Here is an 18620-nt window from a genome sequence, read left to right as displayed (position 1 = left end):
ACTTTGTGAAATTCATTGGATTGTAAACCCTGATGGAAGGGCCATTTTTATTCATTTATTTATTGTCTTAGCACAGTCCTGGTGTATAGCCAGCACTAAGTGTTTCCACCCATAGTGTCCTCAGTTTCATTTAAGAGATTGAATATGGTGCAGTCTTCATTCTCCCAAACTTGTATTTTATATTCAATCTGTAACCTTTTAATAATAAGACATTTCTTGCCCTGGCCGGTGTCACTCAGTGGTTGGAGTGTCAGCCCACAAACGGATGGGTTGCAGGTTCAGTCCCCCGCCCCAGTCAGGGGGTGTGCAGGAGGCAACCAATCGATGTGTCTCTCTCCTCTCTCTCTCTCTCTCCCCCCCCCCCTTCCTCTCTCCCTCTCTTCCTCTCTCCCCCTGCTTCTTCCTCTTCCTCTCCTCTTCCCTCCCTCTCTTCTTCCTCTTCCTCTCCCCCTCCCTCTCTCCCCCCTTCTTCCCCTTTCTCTCCCCCTCCTTCTCCCTGTCTCTTTCTCTCTCTCTCTCCTTCTCCCTCCCCCTCCCTTTCACTCTCTCTAAAAATCAATGGAAAAAATATTCTCGGGTGAGGATTAACAATAACAACAACACAAAAGAGGCCGGCTGTATAGCCCAGTGGTTGAGCATCAACCTATGAACCAGGAGGTCACAGTTTGATTCCGGGTCAGGGCACATGCCAGGGCACTTGATCCCCAGTGTGGGGTGTGTAGGAGGCAGTCAGTCAATGATTCTATCTCATCATTGATGTTTCTCTCTCTCCCTCTCCCTTCCTCTCTGAAATCAATTATATATATATATATATATATATATATATATATATATATATATATATGATATTTCTTGATGTTGGAGGAAACAGTTAAATATTAGTGAAAATTTTAAAAGGCTCTTAGTCACTATTGGGTTTAGAGGAAATTTGGAGAACAATACCCTTTTTTTTTTTTTTTAGATTGCACTTTATTTCTTCTTTTAAAATTTCTTTATTGATTAAGGTAACAATACTATTTTGGTGTTACATTGTTGGAAGTATTAATCAACTAATTTAAAATGGCTCTGAGCCCCAGAACCATGCAAATATAATACAGTTGTAATTCTCTACCCCTTCAAGACACAGAGTGTGAGAGACGTGTGTATGCACCATAAAGATGAAGCAGGCTACAAGCATTGCTTATCCTCAGCTCGCAGCCCACGGGGGCTCCCCACTTCCTGAGGGATCCTCTGAATGAGGGGGAGCCCACAGCCTGGCCTGTTCCCCTGTCTGACCTCATCTATCTCTGTCTCCTGCCCAAGTCCTATGCTCTTGCCAGTGGGATACCTTCCTTGTCCTGTGTGTGGACCTTGCTTTTCTCAGTTCGTCAAGATTCCCTGTCTTGGTACTGTCACCTGACCAGGACCAAGCCTTTCTTCTGGCACAGTTCAGATGGCTCCTGTATAATGGTGTTTCCAGCCCCACCCTTTCGGCTTTTTGTTTCTCTTCTGTGCAGGTCACTTGGCACTTAGAGCACACTGTCTGGTCTGTTCTGCAGTGAGGCTGTGAGGCCCCCCTAGCCATAGCCTGTGGTACTCCAGGACACAGGAGTCTTCAGTGAGTGGTGGCCATTAAGGGTGATGCGGCACTTTAGAAGAGAAAGATCTTGGGTGATTTTGGCTCTGAGTGCTTTGCTGTGAGGAGGAGGATGGTATTGGCTTCTTGTGGAGCAATTCATGATCCAAGAGGGCTGTGGAGGAAAGGTCATGTCTCTCTTTTGCCTTTTCCTGATTTCAAAATGCCACTTCATCATGTTCTGTCTTGCTTTAGAAACTTCAGTGTCAAATGTTAGTCTAACATTTAGGCATTTAAGTCTTCCCACTCTTATCTCCCAGTACTCTTTAAGCATCTAGGTCCATTCACTGCTTCCCATACATGTGGGAATTTTGTTCTTTGTTCTCTTTCTCTTCCCTTTTGTCCATCCTAAGCCCTTTCCACTTTCAAGAACTATAGAGAAGCCCTGGCCGAATAGCTCAGTTGGTTAGAGCATCATCCCTATATACCAAGGTTGTGGGTTCGATCGTGGTTAGCAAACATACAAGAATCAACCAGTGAATGCATAGATAAGTGGAACAACAAAAATCAATGTCTCTCTCTATGTGTCTCTGTCTTTCACTCTCCCTCCTTCTTTCTTTCTCTCTCAAATCCTATATAATAAAGATATAATATGCAAATTAACCCTCATGCCTTCACAAGATGGCTGCCTACGACCAGGCCGGCAGGGGGGTTAGTGAGGGACGACTAAACGACTGAACAGCAGGCTGCGTGGGGTGACCAGGCTGCCGGGGGGTGGGGGGGGGCTGTGAGGGGCAACCAGGCCGGCAGGGGCGGCATTTGGTGGCAACCAGGACAGCAGGGGAGGCAGTTGGGGGTGACCAGGCCGGCAGGGGGAGCAGTAAGAGGTGACCAGCCCAGCAGAGGGGACAGTTAGAGGCGACTAGGCCGGCGGGGGGGGGGGTGCAGTTGGGGGCGACCAGGCCGTCAGGGGTGGGCAGTTGGCGATTAGGCTGGCAGGGGGGGCAGTGAAGAGCAACTAGGCCGGCGGGGGGCGGCATTTAAGGGCAACCAGGCTGGCAGAGGGGGCAGTTGGGGGTGACCAGGCCGGCGGGGGGAGCGGGCAGTTAGGAGCGACCAGGCTGGTAGGGAGGGAGCTGTTGGGGGCGACCTGGCCGGCAGCAGGGGCAGTTAGGGGCGATCAGGCCAGCAGGGGGGCAGTTAGGGGCTACCAGGCAGGCAGGCAGGTGAGCGATTAGGAGCCAGTGGTCCAGGATTGTGAGAGGGATGTCCGACTGCCAGTTTAAGAAACCGGCAGTTGGACATCCCCCGAGGGGTCCCGGATTGGAGAGGGTACAGGCTGGGCTGAGGGGACCTCCCCACCCCCCGTGTATGATTTTTGTGCACTGGGCTTCTAGTAAATAAATAATTAGCCCTAGCTGGTTTGGCTCAGTGGATAGAGCGTTGGCCTGCAGATTGAAGAGTCCTGGGTTCGATTCCAGTCAAGGGCACATGCCTGGGTTGCAGGCTCGATCCCCAGTAGGGGGCGAGCAGGAGACATCCAATCAATGATTCTCCTCATTGATGTTTCTATCTCTCTCTACCTCCCCTTCCTCTCTGAAATCAATAAAAATATATTTAAAAATAAATAAATAAATAAGCAAACAAACAAATAAGCTAAAACAATGTTTAAAAAAAAGGACCACAGAGAAGCATTTAATAGTAGAATTAAATGCTTGGTTAGAGCATCATCCCTATATACCAAGGTTGTGGGTTCGATCGTGGTTAGCAAACATACAAGAATCAACCAGTGAATGCATAGATAAGTGGAACAACAAAAATCAATGTCTCTCTCTATGTGTCTCTGTCTTTCACTCTCCCTCCTTCTTTCTTTCTCTCTCAAATCCTATATAATAAAGATATAATATGCAAATTAACCCTCATGCCTTCACAAGATGGCTGCCTACGACCAGGCCGGCAGGGGGGTTAGTGAGGGACGACTAAACGACTGAACAGCAGGCTGCGTGGGGTGACCAGGCTGCCGGGGGGTGGGGGGGGGCTGGAAGAATTTTACAGGCAAAGGAAGAAAGGTACAGCATGTGCTGTACCTTTTTAGGTGAGAGAGAACATGGTAAATTGGGGGGATGATACTTGCTTGGCACCTAAGTCTAGAGTCTGAGTTGGCTGGGACCTTAGTAACCATTGCATGCAACCTGTCTCCCTCCCTTCCCCCATAAAGGGATTCCCTTTTGTAATATCCTGGACACCTGTAGTTAGCCTGTTAATGGTATCAGCAAGTTTGCTGCTTTATAAGTCTACCTATTCTACTGTTCTTTAGACCGAGCTTGAGAATTGGGCCCTGGAGCCAGCCTGCTTGTGGACAAATCCTCGTTCCACCCTCAAGCCATGTGACCTTGATTGACTTACATGACCACTTCGTGTTTCAGTTGCCTCACCTATAAAACTAACATAATAATACTATCTGCCTTACCTAGTTGATGTGAGGATTATGAATTAGTTCATGTGAAGCACCTAGAACAGTGCCGGGCACATGCTTAATGCTCAATAAATGTTGCTGTTAGTAGTGTTATTTTTCTCTATTTTTGTTTTACACTAGATTGTTTACTCCTTCTATGTGAGAGTCCTTTTACTATTTCACTTAGACATGGGATGTGAGACCGTCATACAGATGAGTGAACTAGGCCTTAAATGGATAGTGGTCCTCTCAGTCAATAAGTAGCAGAACTGGGACCAGATCCAGGTCTTTGGACTTCTGAGGGAGCGTGTTTCTCCCAAGTTGAACTAGCGTGCAGCCTATGCCCACTGCATTGCATTCTGCTGGTCTGGGCACACAGTTCTGGTCTGTGATGATTTTGGCACATTCTCATGTATGTGCCATAGTCTTGATCTCAGTAGTGGTCAAGGAGGTTCCATAGGAATGGCCTGTGCCCTGTCTCATGCTGTCCTCAGACCAAGGCAAATGGATATAAATCTGCAATCAGCCAGCTCACTCTTCATCTCTTCTCTACAGAGCAATAACGGCCTTCTATCTAGATTGTAACAGCTCTTTGCGGTTTACTAGGCATAGTCTTCTTTGCTAAGCCTTTGGATCCTCACGATAAGCTATGAAGAAAGGTTGGGTGGAAAGAGGAATTGAGATCTCAAAGTAAGCAGTAAATCTGACATCATACTCTAATCCAGATTTCCTCTTAGTCTGACTGTGTTTATATTCTTTATGAGTTTTTAGGTTTAGGTTCTATCCATTTTATTCCCACTGTAAAATATGAGACTTTAGTTGTCTTTCACCTTCCTGTCCTTGTCTATACCTGCACATCTCTTGTCCTCCCTTGTTTCAATTTTTTTAGATCACTCTTGATATTTTCATTATTATATAAATTTTATTCATAGCTTGGCCATGTAGTATTTCATGATTACTTTTCCTTTATTGCACATCTTATTTTCTTTGGAGTTAACCATTAAATTGGTACTTTTCTTTTACTTAATATTTTTGTCTTTTATCATTAATTTAATCCCAGATTTTCTGTCTAAATCTCTTCTCACACAAACATTAAATATGTTCAGTTACATCGGTATTCTATCAGTTCATGTTCTCAAAGTCTGTTTCTCAGTGCCTTCTGATCTGCTTCAATCTACTAGTAAACTTGGTATTCTCTAGGTCTTCTGTGCAGGTATCATCTTAGAATCTCCATTATCTGGGGATTCATTTTCTCTTGGTCGGATCCCATTCTTCCTCTTTCTTGGTGTATTCCTTCAAGTGGCCACATCCTCTAGTAGCTTTCTGAGTAAGGGAGTGTTAAGTAGTTCTTTTTTGTGTAGGGATGTTTTTATTCTCCTCTTTCACAGTTAATGGTATTGCGCTGAGTCTGACTTCTGGGTTAAGAGAGTACCTGAAAATGTTGAAGGTCCTGCTCCCCTTGCCTTCTGGCTTCCAGTGTAACTGCTGAATCAGTCCCATTCTGATTCTTAGCCTTTTACTTGGAACTGCATCTTCTCTTCAAGGTAGGGACTTCTCTTTCCTCTCAGTGTTATGAAATTTCATTATGATGTGCTGTTATCCATTGTGCAGGGTATTCAGCCTCTTTAGTCTCAGAACTCATTTTTTAAAAATATATATTTTATTGATTTTTCACAGAGAGGAAGGGAGAGGAATAGAGAGTTAGAAACATCCATGAGAGAGAAACATCCATCAGTTGCCTCCTGCACACCCCCTACTGGGGATGTACCCACAACCAAGGTATATGCCCTTGACCAGAATCGAACCTGGGACCTTTCAGTCCACAGGCTGATGCTCTATCCACTGAGCAAAACTGGTTAGGGCTAGTCTCAGAACTCTTTATCTGTCAGTATGGGGAAATTATCTTGAAACATAACAGTTGTGATTTCCTCCTCTCTATTTTCTGTGTACCCTTTTTCTGGAGCTCATTATTTGGATGTTGGGTGTCCTAGACTGATTTTTCTTCTTTTCTTTTCCAGTTTCCATCATTTTGTCTTTTTACTCTACTTTGGGGGCACTTTAGTTAACTCTGTCTTCCAGCCTAATAAGGATTGTCTTCCAAAATCTGTTAATATTTTTATTTTGCCTTGATATTTTAATTTTTAAGAGCTTTACAATTTTTCTGAATAGCCTGTTTTTAATACTAGTATTCTGTTATTTCATGGTTGTAATATCCTTTTTTATTAGTGGCTACACAGAATATACTAAAACTCACTGTATTAAACCTCAGAAAAGCTTCCATTAAAAATATCTTTTAAAATATTTCTCTGAAGCTATTAATGATAGTCTTTTTATTCTCATTGAATAGTCCTTTCTTTTCTCCAGGTTGTTTTTTCTGTTTCATATTAATCCTTTCCTCAAATGTCTAGTGGTCCTGGGCTGTCTACTCATTTAAAAGTGGGGGACTGACCTAGCTGGTTTGGCTCAGTGGGTAGAGCATCAACCTGTGACTGAAGGGTCTCAGGTTCAATTTTCGTCAAGGGCACATGCCCAGGTTGTGGGCTTGATCCCCAGTAGGGGACATGCAGGAGGCAGCCAATCAATGATTTTCTCTTATCATTGATGTTTCTATCTCTCTCTCCCTTCTCCCTTCCTCTCTGAAATCAATAAAGATCCTATCTAATAAAGACAGAATATGCAAATTGACTGTCACTCTGTGACAAAGATGGCGGCGCCCACAGCCAATAAGGAGGGAATATGCTAATTGACATGTGGAGCAGCCGGGGTGGGGCGGGACGCCTGCTATTGGGGGGGGGCGGGGGGTGGAGGGAGCTACAGGAGGGCAGCAGGGCCAGAGCGAAGGCAGAAGGTGGCTCCAGCTGGAGCGAAGGCAGAAGGTGGTGGCCAGAGCGAAGGCCCGGGTCCTGGGTGCCGGAGGGAAGCCGGTGCCAGCAGCCAGGGGAAGGAAGGCCTATTCTTGTACAAATCTTCATGCATCGGGCCTCTAGTATATTAAAAAAAAAAAGTGGGGGACTAAAGGTACCCTGCGCTCTTCTCAGTAGAACAAACAGAGCCACTCTGCTCCACTGTGGTATTGCCCCTCCACCATCCGAGGAGTTCATTGCAACCTACACACATGCAGGACACCTATGTGGCCTCACCCCTGGTTTCTGATGGAAAAAAAGATGGATGCAGGTGCCCCTAAGGAGCCTGACTCAGGTTCATAGGCCAGACAAGGGGTGGGTAGTCTGCTGTTTGCAAGCTTGTTCTATGAGGTTTTTAAGAGTTTATTTGAGCTAAAATGACAACATATGCCAGAGAACAAGATCTCAAATGAACCCCCCAAAACAGCTACTTTAAAATGCAGAAACCTGGCAGACATTATCTTAACCAAGTCATTAAAGGTAACTTCTATGGTAATGGAACAAATCAACTCCTGATACTATGTACCAAGAAGATCACACGGTCACTTCTGTGGTATTCCTGCTAAGAATGCATAACCTGAATCTAATCATGAGGAAGCAGAAGGAATCTAATCATCACACAGCCCAAGTTGAGAAGTGCTCTACAAAACAACTGGCCTGTAACTCATCAAGTATGTCAAGGTCATGAAAGACAAAAGTGTGGAAAACCTTGACAACTGAAAAAAAAGAAAAAAGAAAAAAAAGAATGGGGGACTAAAAAGGCTGATGCTCTATGCGTATGACTTGTGACCAGTGACCCTCACTGTGAAATGAATTGGCTGGAAGCTCCCCAATGCCAGCATCTGTAGGTCTGTTCTCTTGGCTTCTCAGGTACCCCAGGGAAGACTCTTTCAAGTCGCTTGTCTGGAGGGTATGAGACTGGCTGCCAGCATTCTAGGAGCCCTAAGGGAAAGTTGAGTCTTAAATATTTTGCATGAAAACATGAATTCCCCTATTTTCAGTGTAGTAGTCACATTTTCAGCTGTGCCTGGTATTTTCCAATCCAGAGATGCTCTGTACTGTTCTCTCCAGAGAATCAAACTTCTGCCAAGATTGGGAAGAAGATTTGGGAATCTGGGAATCTGTTATTTTTTCTGTAGTGGAAAATTTTAAAGTACAAATAAGAGAATGAATTCCCACATATCTATTAACCAGTTTTAACAGTTACCAATAAAAAGGCCAATTTTATTTCATCCAGACACCACCTACTTTTTCCTCCAAATTATCTTGAAGCAATTTTTTTCATTCACCAATAATTCATTTCATTCATAAATATTTCATTATATATCTCTAAACAAAGACCTCTTTTAAAAAATATACACAATCTCACTATCACCCATTTCCTGTCAAAAAGAAAATCCTATCAATTAAGATCATCGTTTGTCCAATCAGTTACTGTTTTTTCAAATAGTAATACTGCCACTTTCAGCAGTACCTACTACTACTACCAACTCCCAAGTCTTTTGGAGCTCTGCAGTGTAAAGCAGCTTGCTTCTCAACTTTGCCCAGTCCAGTTTAGGATTTCACTTTCTGGGGTCAACCACCTCAGTTACTACTCATCCATCTGCTTCCCACCTTCCAAAATTTTGTTGCTGTTGCATCCTCTTCTATTCTTTGTCCTTGTTCTTTAACATCACTTTATAATATTGTCTTAGTGGGATTTCAAGAGGGAGCAGAGGTAAATGCATTTGTTCCGTGTTAACTTCTTTGAACACTCCTGATGGCTAGTTGTCCAGCTGTTGCTCTGAAGCCTTAAGGGATGGAGTGGATATTCCTTCCCAGAGCCTCCTAATCCATCTTTATACCCCATTGACAGCACACAGTTAGTCTTTATGATAAGCTTTTCTCTCTGATCTCTATCTAGTGACCTTAATTTTCACTGCTCCTTCCTATGACAGCTCATCAGATAGTTGAAGAGAAGGATTCTGTTACTCCCAGTCATGTTTTCTCCACACTAGAGGTTTCACGGTCCTTCAGCTGTTCCTCATAGGGAATTTCTAGTCTCTCATCATGATCTCTTTCCTCTGATCTCTGCTGTGGTATTCCTGCTAAGAAAGCATAACCTGAATCTAATCACGAGGAAGCATCACACAGCCCAAGTTGAGAAATGCTCTACAAAACAACTGGCCTGTAACTCTCTTACTTTTGGTGTGTAGCTTCAAAACTAAACTCAGCCTCTTTGATTTGTTTTAATCTGAAAAGAATAGGATATCTTCTCTCCTTTAGAACATTATACCTAGACTAGAGGCCCGATGCATGAAGATTCATGCAAGAATGGGCCTTCGCCCCGGCCAGAGCCGCCTTTTCGCTCTGGCCCAGAGCCGCCTTTCCACCTTCCCATGCTGCCCAGAGGCCCGGAGCGGCTGGGGTGGTGCAGAACGCCTGCGATGATGCAAGTGTCCAGCCCCCGGCTGCTCGGCGCCTGCGTATGCAAATTAACCCACCATCTTTGTTGAGTTAATTTGCATACTCCTGATTGGCTGGTGGGTGTCGTGAAGGTACGGTCAATTTGCATCTTACTCTTTTATTAGTGTAGACTAGAGGCCTGGTGCTGCACAGAGGGGGGGGAGGGGTGTCCCTTAGCCCAGCCTGCACCCTCTCCAATCTGGGACCCCTTGAGGGATGTCCGACCGCCCATTTAGGCCCGATCCCAATGGGAGGTGAGCGTTGGGAGCCAGCAGTCCTTGATTGTGAGAGGGATGTCCGACTGCCCAATGGGATTGGGCCTAAATGGGCGGTCGAACATCCCTCTCACAATCGAGGACTGCTGGCTCCCAACGCTCACCTCCCTCTGCCTGATTGCCCCTAACCGCTTCTGCCTGCCAGCCAGATCACCCCCAACCACTCCCCTGCCAGCCTGATCGATGCCTAACTGCTTCCCGGCCAGCCCGATTGCCCCTAACTGCCCTTCCCTGCAGGCCTGGTCACCCCTAACTGCCCTCCCCTGCCTGTCTGGTCACCCCTAACTGTCCTCCCCTGCAGGCCTGGTCACCCCCAACTGCCCTCCCCTGCTGGTGCAGTCACCCCTAACTGCCCTCCCCTGCTGGCCTGGTCGCCCCCAACTGCCCTCCCCTGCTGGTGCAGTCACCCCTAACTGCCCTCCCCTGCTGGCCTGGTCGCCCCTAACTGCCCTTCTTTGCCAGCCTGGTCACCCCTAACTGCCCTCCCCTGCTGGCCTGGCCCCCCCAACTGCCATCCCCTGCAGGCCTGGTTCCCCCCAATTGCCCTCCCCTGCAGGCCTGGTCCCCCCCCAACTGCCCTTCCCTGCAGGCCTGGGTCCCCCCCAACTGTCTTCCCCTGCAGGCCTGGGTCCCTCCCAACTGTCCTCTACTGCAGGCCTGGTCCCCCCAACTGCCCGCCCCTGCAGGCCCAGTTGCCCCTAACTGTCCCCCCCTGCTGGCCTGGTTTCCCCCAACTGCCCTCCCCTGCAGGCCCGGTCACCCCTAACTGCCCTCCCTGCTTGCCTGATCGCCCACAACTGCCCTCCCCTGCAGGCCTGGGTCCCCCGCAACTGCCCTCCTCTGCTGGCTTGGTCACCCCTACCTGCCCACAACTGCCCTCTCCTGCAGGCCATCTTGTAGCGGCCATCTTGTGTCCACATGGCAGCAGCCATCTTTGACCACATGGGGGCGGCCTTCTTGTGTCTTGGAGTGATGGTCAATTTGCATATTACTCTTTTATTAGATAGGATTAGTATAGTCTTTAACCCTATTAACTTTTTGGATAATCTTGTCACCTTGAGTAGAGGCAAAAAGAATGCCGAGAACCTTCTCACATATTGCTTCCAGTCTCTGTCCCCCATCCTGCATTTATGTCCTTGGTTTTTGGACCCCAATACAAGGGATTGTATATGTTCCTGTTACACGTTGCATTGTTCAGAGGTCTGTGATGGAAATAGGGATATTTGTATTGGTTTGAAACCTCAGTAGGACATTTTCATATTTCATGAAGGAGGAAAATAAGGAAAAGGAGCAGGAGTTTTAAGGAAGAGAGGGGATTGCTTAGAAGAGGGTAGAAGACTCCTGAAGTATTTCCTGGTGAGGGATGTCTGTGAGTGAGTGAGCAGAAGAAAAGAAGCCACTGATGAGGGAGGATTTGAGATCTGGGAATAGGGGCAGTTGCCAAATGAGGAAAGTCTTATAGGATACTAGTAGGCCTGCGCACGAATCTTGCGCCAGTAGCTCTCTGCTGCCCTCCTGTAGCTCTCTGCCCGCTGCCCTGCCCTCCTGTAGCTTCCCGCACCACCCCTCATAGCTTGCTGCCCTGCCCCCTCCGGTAGCTCTCCACCTCCCGCAGCTCTCCACCCCCCGCTTGTAGTTCGCTGCCCCACCCTCTTGCAGATCCGTGATCCGGTCATTACGCGGTCGGTTGGTCAATTGTTACGCCTCATGGCGTAACGGATAATTAGCATATTCCTCTCTTATATAGGATAAGAGGGAATGGGGTCAGAAGCAATGGAGGGGGTAACATTGTAGACTAGACAGGAGAAGGGAAACACTTGCAATGCTGCTGTGCTTTCACTGTTGGGCTCTGTTCACCTGTTACTTAATCCAGGCAGCAGCCTGTGAGTTTGGTGATATTTCAGATCAAGAAGCTGAGGCTTATGGAGGTAAAGAAATATGTATAAAGTCACATATCCAGGTAGTGACAGAGCAGGATTCACACCAAATCCTATGCTGTACTCAGTTCCTCAGATGGCCCTAACATGGATAAAGAGCAAGTTAGATTATGGTTAAAGGTCAGTGAAAACAGGGCTGTGAAGTAGATATGTCAGAAGAGTGTTTAAAAGGAAAAGTCCATCTTAGCTGAGGTGTTACTCTAAGCCAGTTCTTTCTAATTCTAGCTGTGTTTTTGGCACTTTGTAAACAGGTGAAAAATTTTGTATTGGTTACTTTCTTCTTAAATTATTTGGGAGTACTCTCTTGAAATAGAGATGAAATGATAAAATTGTATATACATGTAGTAATACTTATATACATATATCTGTAAAGCACAGTGAATTATTATCCTGAATTTATTTGTTCTTTGAATGACATATATGGAATCGCCCAACAACAACAACAACAAAAATGATTGGCCTTAAGAATTGTAGGCCCTTGCCGGGTAGTTCAGTTGGTTAGAACATCGTCTCGAAATATCAAGGTTTACGGGTTCAATCTCTGGTCAGGGCACATATAAGAAGCAACCAATGAATGCATAAATAAGTGGAACAACAAATTGATGTTTCTCAAATCAATAAAAAAAATTAAAATTTTGTTTAAAAAAAATTCTTTTTCAAAATTTGGAGCTTGATTTTCTTGCACCTCTTTTTTGTAGGCCTTTGCCCAATTTGATGCTGAAGGTGATGGCACAGTTGATGCTGAGAGCATGTTGGAGGCCCTCAAGAATTCCAGTGGAGCTAATCTTCAGGGGGAACTGAGTCACATCATCAGACAACTTCAGGCTTGTTCTCTTGTCCCAGGTATAAGGCCTTCATCTGAGTGCCTAATGCTAAAGGGCACTCTCTTTGAGCCAAAATGAACTTTACAGTATTCTGGGTTGTAATTAGGCAAGCTTTCGGGCACTGTGAAATAAAGGTACTTCATAAGGCACATGATCTGAACTACTTCTGTTCAATGTAATCATTTTTGTCCCCCAATACAGTGATGGTTGAGTAGTTCTACCATTTTTATGAACCTCTGTCATGAGACTGCCACTCTTAGTGGATCTCTTATTTATTTATTTATTTATTTATTTATTTATTTATTTATTTTTTAGTGGATCTCTTTATTTCACTCTCTTGAAGCCTTTCCTGGCCCCTATTGTATTTTCTCCTAGCATCCTGCATTTCTTTCTTTTTTTTTTTTTAATTTCTTTATTGATTAAGGTATCACATATTTGTCCTCATCCCCCCATTCCCATCCCACACCCCTCCCCACAGATGCCCCAACCCCCCTGTTGTCCTTAACCGCATATGCTTGCACACAAGTCCTTTGGTTGATCTCTCCCCTTTACCCCCTCCCTTCCCTTTTTTGCAACATAGTAGCATTGTAATTAGCTAAGTAATTACTTATTTGTTAAATGCCTATCTTTACTCTTATACTGTGAGCTCTGTGAGGGTAGGGACCTTTTATTTCTGCTGTGTCCTCACATTTAGTACATAATTTGGCACATGGTAGGCACTCAGTGTTTTTTTTTAGAAAGCTTTCACCCTGAACTTTAAGTAAGAATAAAAATAGCTTGAAATTAAGCAATATTTTTTCTACATTGTACATATGGAAAAACTTTGCTTTTGTATGGTTTCTTTTGGGGGCTCAGAAGACAGAATTATCATAATAAAATTACCTTTTTTTCCCCCAGTGAGAAAACAAATTTGAAAGGGGGAAAAAAACTTTACACACCATCCTTTTAGTCTCTGATTATCTTATCTAAGAAGTTTTCCTGCTTTGTGCCCTTGGAGTCATAATACTTAGTATAGAGCCAAGCTAGGGCAGCAACGGAGGAAGATTTGATAGATACATAATTGTAAATCTGATTGCCCTTGACCTCTGGCTTACTGCTGCTGATGTATTAAGCAAGGAAAGGGTGATTTCTGTATTCCACCGAAGAATGCATATTTCCATTCTTCCTTAAATTGTCTTTAATTATATAATTTTTATACAATTTAATTGTATAATTTTTATAGGAAGCCTTACATATTAACTTTTTCCTACTCTCATGGCAATTAAAATTATGTTTTGAGTTATGTTTAGCTACCTTATATCTTGGCATTTACATATTACTCACACTTTTGCGTTACTAGCTTGTGACAGCATTAGGAACTTTATTTGAACACCTCAAAGAGATAGTTTGGGAGGAGAGGGAAGGAAGGGGAGACCAGGGAATCCACCAACAGATGACACTTCATGCACTGTTGCTCTAGGTGACTGTGGGAAGAGGGGGAGATTAGGTTAGAAAAATTGGGGCTCCAGATCTCAAGGCTAAGGACTTTCTACTTAAAATGTTCTGTCAGTACCCAACTTAAAAGAATTGTTTTATCACAATCTTAGGACAAACCTTAGTAAGCTGAGTCACCTCTTTGGTGGGATTTCAGTTTCCTAGTCCCTTTTTCAAATCCAGACTGAAACTTGTTCCTTTTGTATCTCATTGTACTGGTGCTTAGATTTTTTTTTTTTAAAATACGTTTTTATTGATTTTCAGTTAGAGAGGGAAGTGAGAGGGAGAGAGAGAAACACCAATTGGCTGCCTCCCGCATGCCCCCTACTAGGGATCGAGTCTACAAGCAGGACATGTGCCCTGATCTGGAATCCAACAGGGCCTCTCGGTGCACAGGACGATGCTCAGCTAACTGAGCCACACCAGCCAGGGCAGTGCTTAGAATTTAAATGAGAAACAGCACCTTTACTGAATCTATTGCTTGTTCCAACATATGAAAAAATATTTCTCTTTACAAGAATCAGTCTGTTTTTTCTCATGGGTCCTGGGAAATCAGTGAAGCATCAGCAGGGTCATAATGTGAGGTTTGGGCATGACTGTGGGAATCTGCTAAGAAAAGAAAACTGTAAAAGGAGGGCAAGGATGGCATGGACTTATGAGTCTTGGGAGGTCAAAGCAGTGTCTTCAGGGTTTGTGTAGGGGCATAATCAAAATGAGCTGCTTCAAGTGCAAAATTTCTCCTCAGCCTCATGTTTTATCTTAAAAATTAATGCAAAGTTTCATCCGCTCTAACATATCTGCTTGTTTTACACTTAAAAACAATTTCTCCTACAGACTTCTGGAGTTTTGCTCTGGGTGTGGTTAGTTTGTGGAACCTCATTAAGTGATACAATTATATGTACTTTTTGTTACGTATGTTATGATTTACTAGAAAATAAAAAAAGAAAAGAAAACCCCACAGATCGACAAGTGTGTCTGAGCTCCAGGCAAAGCTGTCATGTTTATCCTCTCTTCACTTGGCCCTAACATTCTTTTGGTTTCTGGGCACCTCAGTTCAAGGTATCTTATTGTAGGTTATGGGGAATCATGAAAGGCTTTTAAACAGGGGTAGACATGGTCTGTTTAGTGTTTTTATATGATTACTTGGGTTAATGTCAGACAAAGGGCGGTGAGGGGAGCCACTTAGAAAATCTGGGCAGGTGTATGAACGGGAGATGTTGAGGTCAGAGCCTGTACAGTGCCAGAGGGAAGGACAGATGGCGCAGAGTCCAGAGGAGTCCCAAGGGAAAGAGAAAACTGTAATGGTGGAAGGAGCACTTGGAGACGGTGTAAAAGGGTATTCCCAGTCTTACCCTTTTTTGTTGTCTTGGTGTCGCCCGAACCTCGTTTTCCTCAGTTGCATAACAAGGATACCAGTAATTTTGGTGCCCTCCCGTCCCTCCCCCAACCTCACTGTGAGGACCAAATGAGATGTGTGTGTGGAAGTACCTGATAAACTATAAAATGCAATCAGAAATTGTGGTCAGGGTAGTGGTTGTATTATTACCATTGTCTTATTTAGCTTAGTATTAAAGCTGTTATGCTTTTTCTCTCTAATGCAGTAAGCTATTCCTGGCCCGTATTCTATATGCAAAACTTTTAAAAATTTCTAGTTAGTATTTAACTACTTATAATTTTTTGAAGTTTGGGTTGAAACAAATAATCATGATTCTTCTAAGTCTTCTAATATTCTATTAAACTCAAATGAAATGAATTTTTAAATTGAGATTACCATTGGTTTATTTCTTAAAACTTGTTCAGATTTTTAAATGATTAAAGCTGAAAATATCAGTGAATTTTGTTGTTGTTGTTGTTGTAGTTGTTAATCCTCACCTAAGGATATTATTTCCACTAATTTTTAGAGAGACTGGAAGAGAGGGAGGGAGGAAGGGAGAGAGAAACATCGATGTGAGAGATACACATCAATTGGTTGCCTCCTGCATGTGCCCTAGTGTGGGATGGAACCTACAACTCAGGTAAGCCACACCTGCCAGGGCTCAATGAAGATTCTTACTGGCTGCTTTTAATTCAGCCATTTCAGATAGGCCACCAGGCAGGGGACGTGGAAACTATTGTGGTGGGTTCCTGAAAACACTAAAAATGGATTTTGTCTGTTTAGGTTTCATAGACATTTTTTCGGAGTCCAAGGAAGGCCTGGGTGTTCACTCGTCAATGATACTGCGCTTTTTGCATCGCAATCGGCTCTCTAGTGTGGCCATCCCCTACCCCATGTTGGACCACTGCAATAACATGTGCACCATGAGGGCTTCTGTACTGAAGGAGTCTCTGGATGAACTGGTACAAAAAGAAAAAGGTACCTGTGTGTGAGGGGGTGTCCTGAAAATTCTATCATCCTTTCTTTCAAATGTAGTATTTAGTAACAGATGAGCCACCCCTTCTCCCTACCGTTATTTGTTAAAATGTAATAGTGACCCGTTTGTCACATAAGAATGTCATCTGCTCACTCTTTCTTCCTTTTCCCTCCCCTTCCTTCCTTCCTTCCTTCCTTCCTTCCTTCCTTCCTTCCTTCCTTCCTTCCTCCCTCCCTCCCTCCCTCCCTCCCTCCCTCCCTCCTCCCTCCCTCCCTCCCTCCCTCCCTCCCTTCTTCCCTTCCTCCCTCCTTCCTTCCTTTTTAACACACTGGTTTCTTATCATTCAGGCATCTGCTCAGATGGGACTTCAGGGAGGCCTTTCCTCATCTTCTGGTCACTATTACTTTTGCAGGTCTAGTGGTCTGAATAGCACTTATCATCATCTGAAGTTTTAGCATTATTATTATTTTTTTAAATATATTTTATTGATTTTTTTACAGAGAGGAAGAGAGAGGGATAGAGAGTTAGAAACATCGATGAGAGAGAAACATCGATCAGCTGCCTCTTGCACACCCCTGCTGGGAATGTGCCCGCAACTAAGGTACATGCCCTTGACCGGAATCGAACCTGGGACCCTTGAGTCCGCAGGCTGACGCTCTATCCACTGAGCCAAACCGGTTTTGGCTTAGCATTATTATTTACTTGTAGTTTGTCTTGTTCACTTCGTTACCTGGAACTGTGCTTGCCACTTAATTGGTACTCTAGGAGTAGCTGTTGAATAAATGAGGGAAGCCACTATAGACTCACTTAGTGAAGGCAACAAAAGTTGATAATGTGAATAGACAGGTCTGTGGAACTTTATAGAGTTCAGTACATGATAGAATGTAGTATCAGATATACTAGTAGTCAGTATTACAAATCAGGTGGCAAGATGAATTACTCAATATGTGGGGTTAGGACAACTGGTTAGCTATTGGAGAAAAAAATAAAACTAGAATTTTAACATATTTTATTCACTAAATTTCAGAGGGATAAAAAAATTCAACTAAAAAGAAAACTTTAAGAGTATTAGAAGGAAATATTTCCAATTTATAAAAACCCTGACGTGGAAAATCCTTTCTAAGCAATACAGGAAACTCAGAAACTACAAAATAAAAGATTAATAAATTAGACTATATGCAAATTTAAATTTCTGTATGGCAAAAAATGTAAGCAGAGTGAAAAGACAAATGACATTCTAGGGAACAAGAATATTATGATGGGACGGGGGTGGGCTGGGAGACGTCAATGGGGGAAAAAGGAGACATGTAATACTTTCAACAATAAAGATTAAAAAAAAAGAATATATGACAGACTCAATTTTTTACTAACACTGATCTTGGGCAATTACTTAACTCTTTGGGCCTTAGTTTCCTCATCTCCAAAATGGATTAATATATAAAACATGTATGGAAAAGTACCCAGCTCACAGTATACACTCAGTATATATCACCTGTTACTAGTATGTGTATGTATATATAAATTATATAATGTATGTGAAATATGTAAATTGATAAGAAGATTTATGACCCAGTGGAAAATAGATAAGGGTAGGACCACCTCATACTCAGAAAAACAAATGTCTTACAAACAAGTAGCTTAAAAAGTTTCACTCATAATTAAAGAAATGTAAATTAAATTATAAAATACCATTTTCTTCTCTTGGCATGGTTTTGCAAATACATCAGTGATTTAAGTATTGTGCTATAATGAGCTCATGGAACAGTCCTTGGCCAATTTCTGATTTGTATGGGTTCTTTGGAAGGAGATTTTAAGGAACTTTTTTTTCTAGGGCCAATTGCCAAGCATATTTCTATTAGATTCCCCCCCCCCCCCCCGCCCCCAGAGTTCAGCTTTTTATTGCATGTGTCACAAAAGAGTTTTAGTCAGAAAGACCAAAGCCCATGTCATCATCAGACTCCTCAGATTCTTCTTCCTTTGCCTCCACTTTCTCCTCAGCTGAGACAGCAGTGATGGAGGGGCAGGACCTCCTGCTGGGGCAGCACCAGCAGCTGGGGCAGGTCCACCAGCTCCCGCACTGCAGATGAGGCTCCCGATGTGGATGTTGGGCAGAGCCTTTGCAAACAAGCCTGGTCAGAAAGGTTCAACATTTACATCATCACCTCATCATGATGCAGGATGAGGGCAGAGTAGAAGCAGGCGAGCTCTGAGAGGGAGGCCATGGTGTGGGCAAGTGTTGGGCGAGTGCTGGATGAAGTGAGGGCCTCACCCCAACTTGGCCTTAACTGCCTTGGAAGGACTGAGCACCTACTGGCCGTTGGGGGAAGGGGCTAGATATTTTAAATGATTTCTCCTGCCCTAGCCAGTTTTGCTCAGTGGATAGAGCGTCGGCCTGTGGACTG

General features: G+C 44.0%; 1 protein-coding gene and 1 pseudogene across 3 annotated transcripts in view; one reads left to right on the top strand and one right to left on the bottom strand.

Moving 5' to 3' along the window:
• The window catches only part of ZZEF1 (zinc finger ZZ-type and EF-hand domain containing 1), a 108391-nt gene that overhangs the window by 5987 nt on the left and 83784 nt on the right, over positions 1 to 18620 (top strand). For both annotated transcript variants that reach the window (XM_079799071.1, XM_079799070.1), the window contains exons 2-3: positions 12269 to 12413; positions 16026 to 16220. In XM_079799071.1, the coding sequence (XP_079655197.1) occupies positions 12269 to 12413; positions 16026 to 16220 (340 nt within the window). The remainder of the gene's footprint in view (positions 1 to 12268; positions 12414 to 16025; positions 16221 to 18620) is intronic.
• On the bottom strand, positions 17538 to 18440 carry LOC307114398 (large ribosomal subunit protein P1-like; annotated as a pseudogene). Its single transcript has one exon. The product of its transcript is annotated as a large ribosomal subunit protein P1-like (transcript).

Source organism: Cnephaeus nilssonii, assembly GCF_951640355.1.
Source record: "Cnephaeus nilssonii genome assembly, chromosome: 19".
Lineage (NCBI taxonomy): Eukaryota > Metazoa > Chordata > Mammalia > Chiroptera > Vespertilionidae > Cnephaeus > Cnephaeus nilssonii.
The sequence above is the reverse complement of the archived record's forward strand: the minus strand, read 5'-3'. Positions and strand labels throughout refer to the sequence as shown.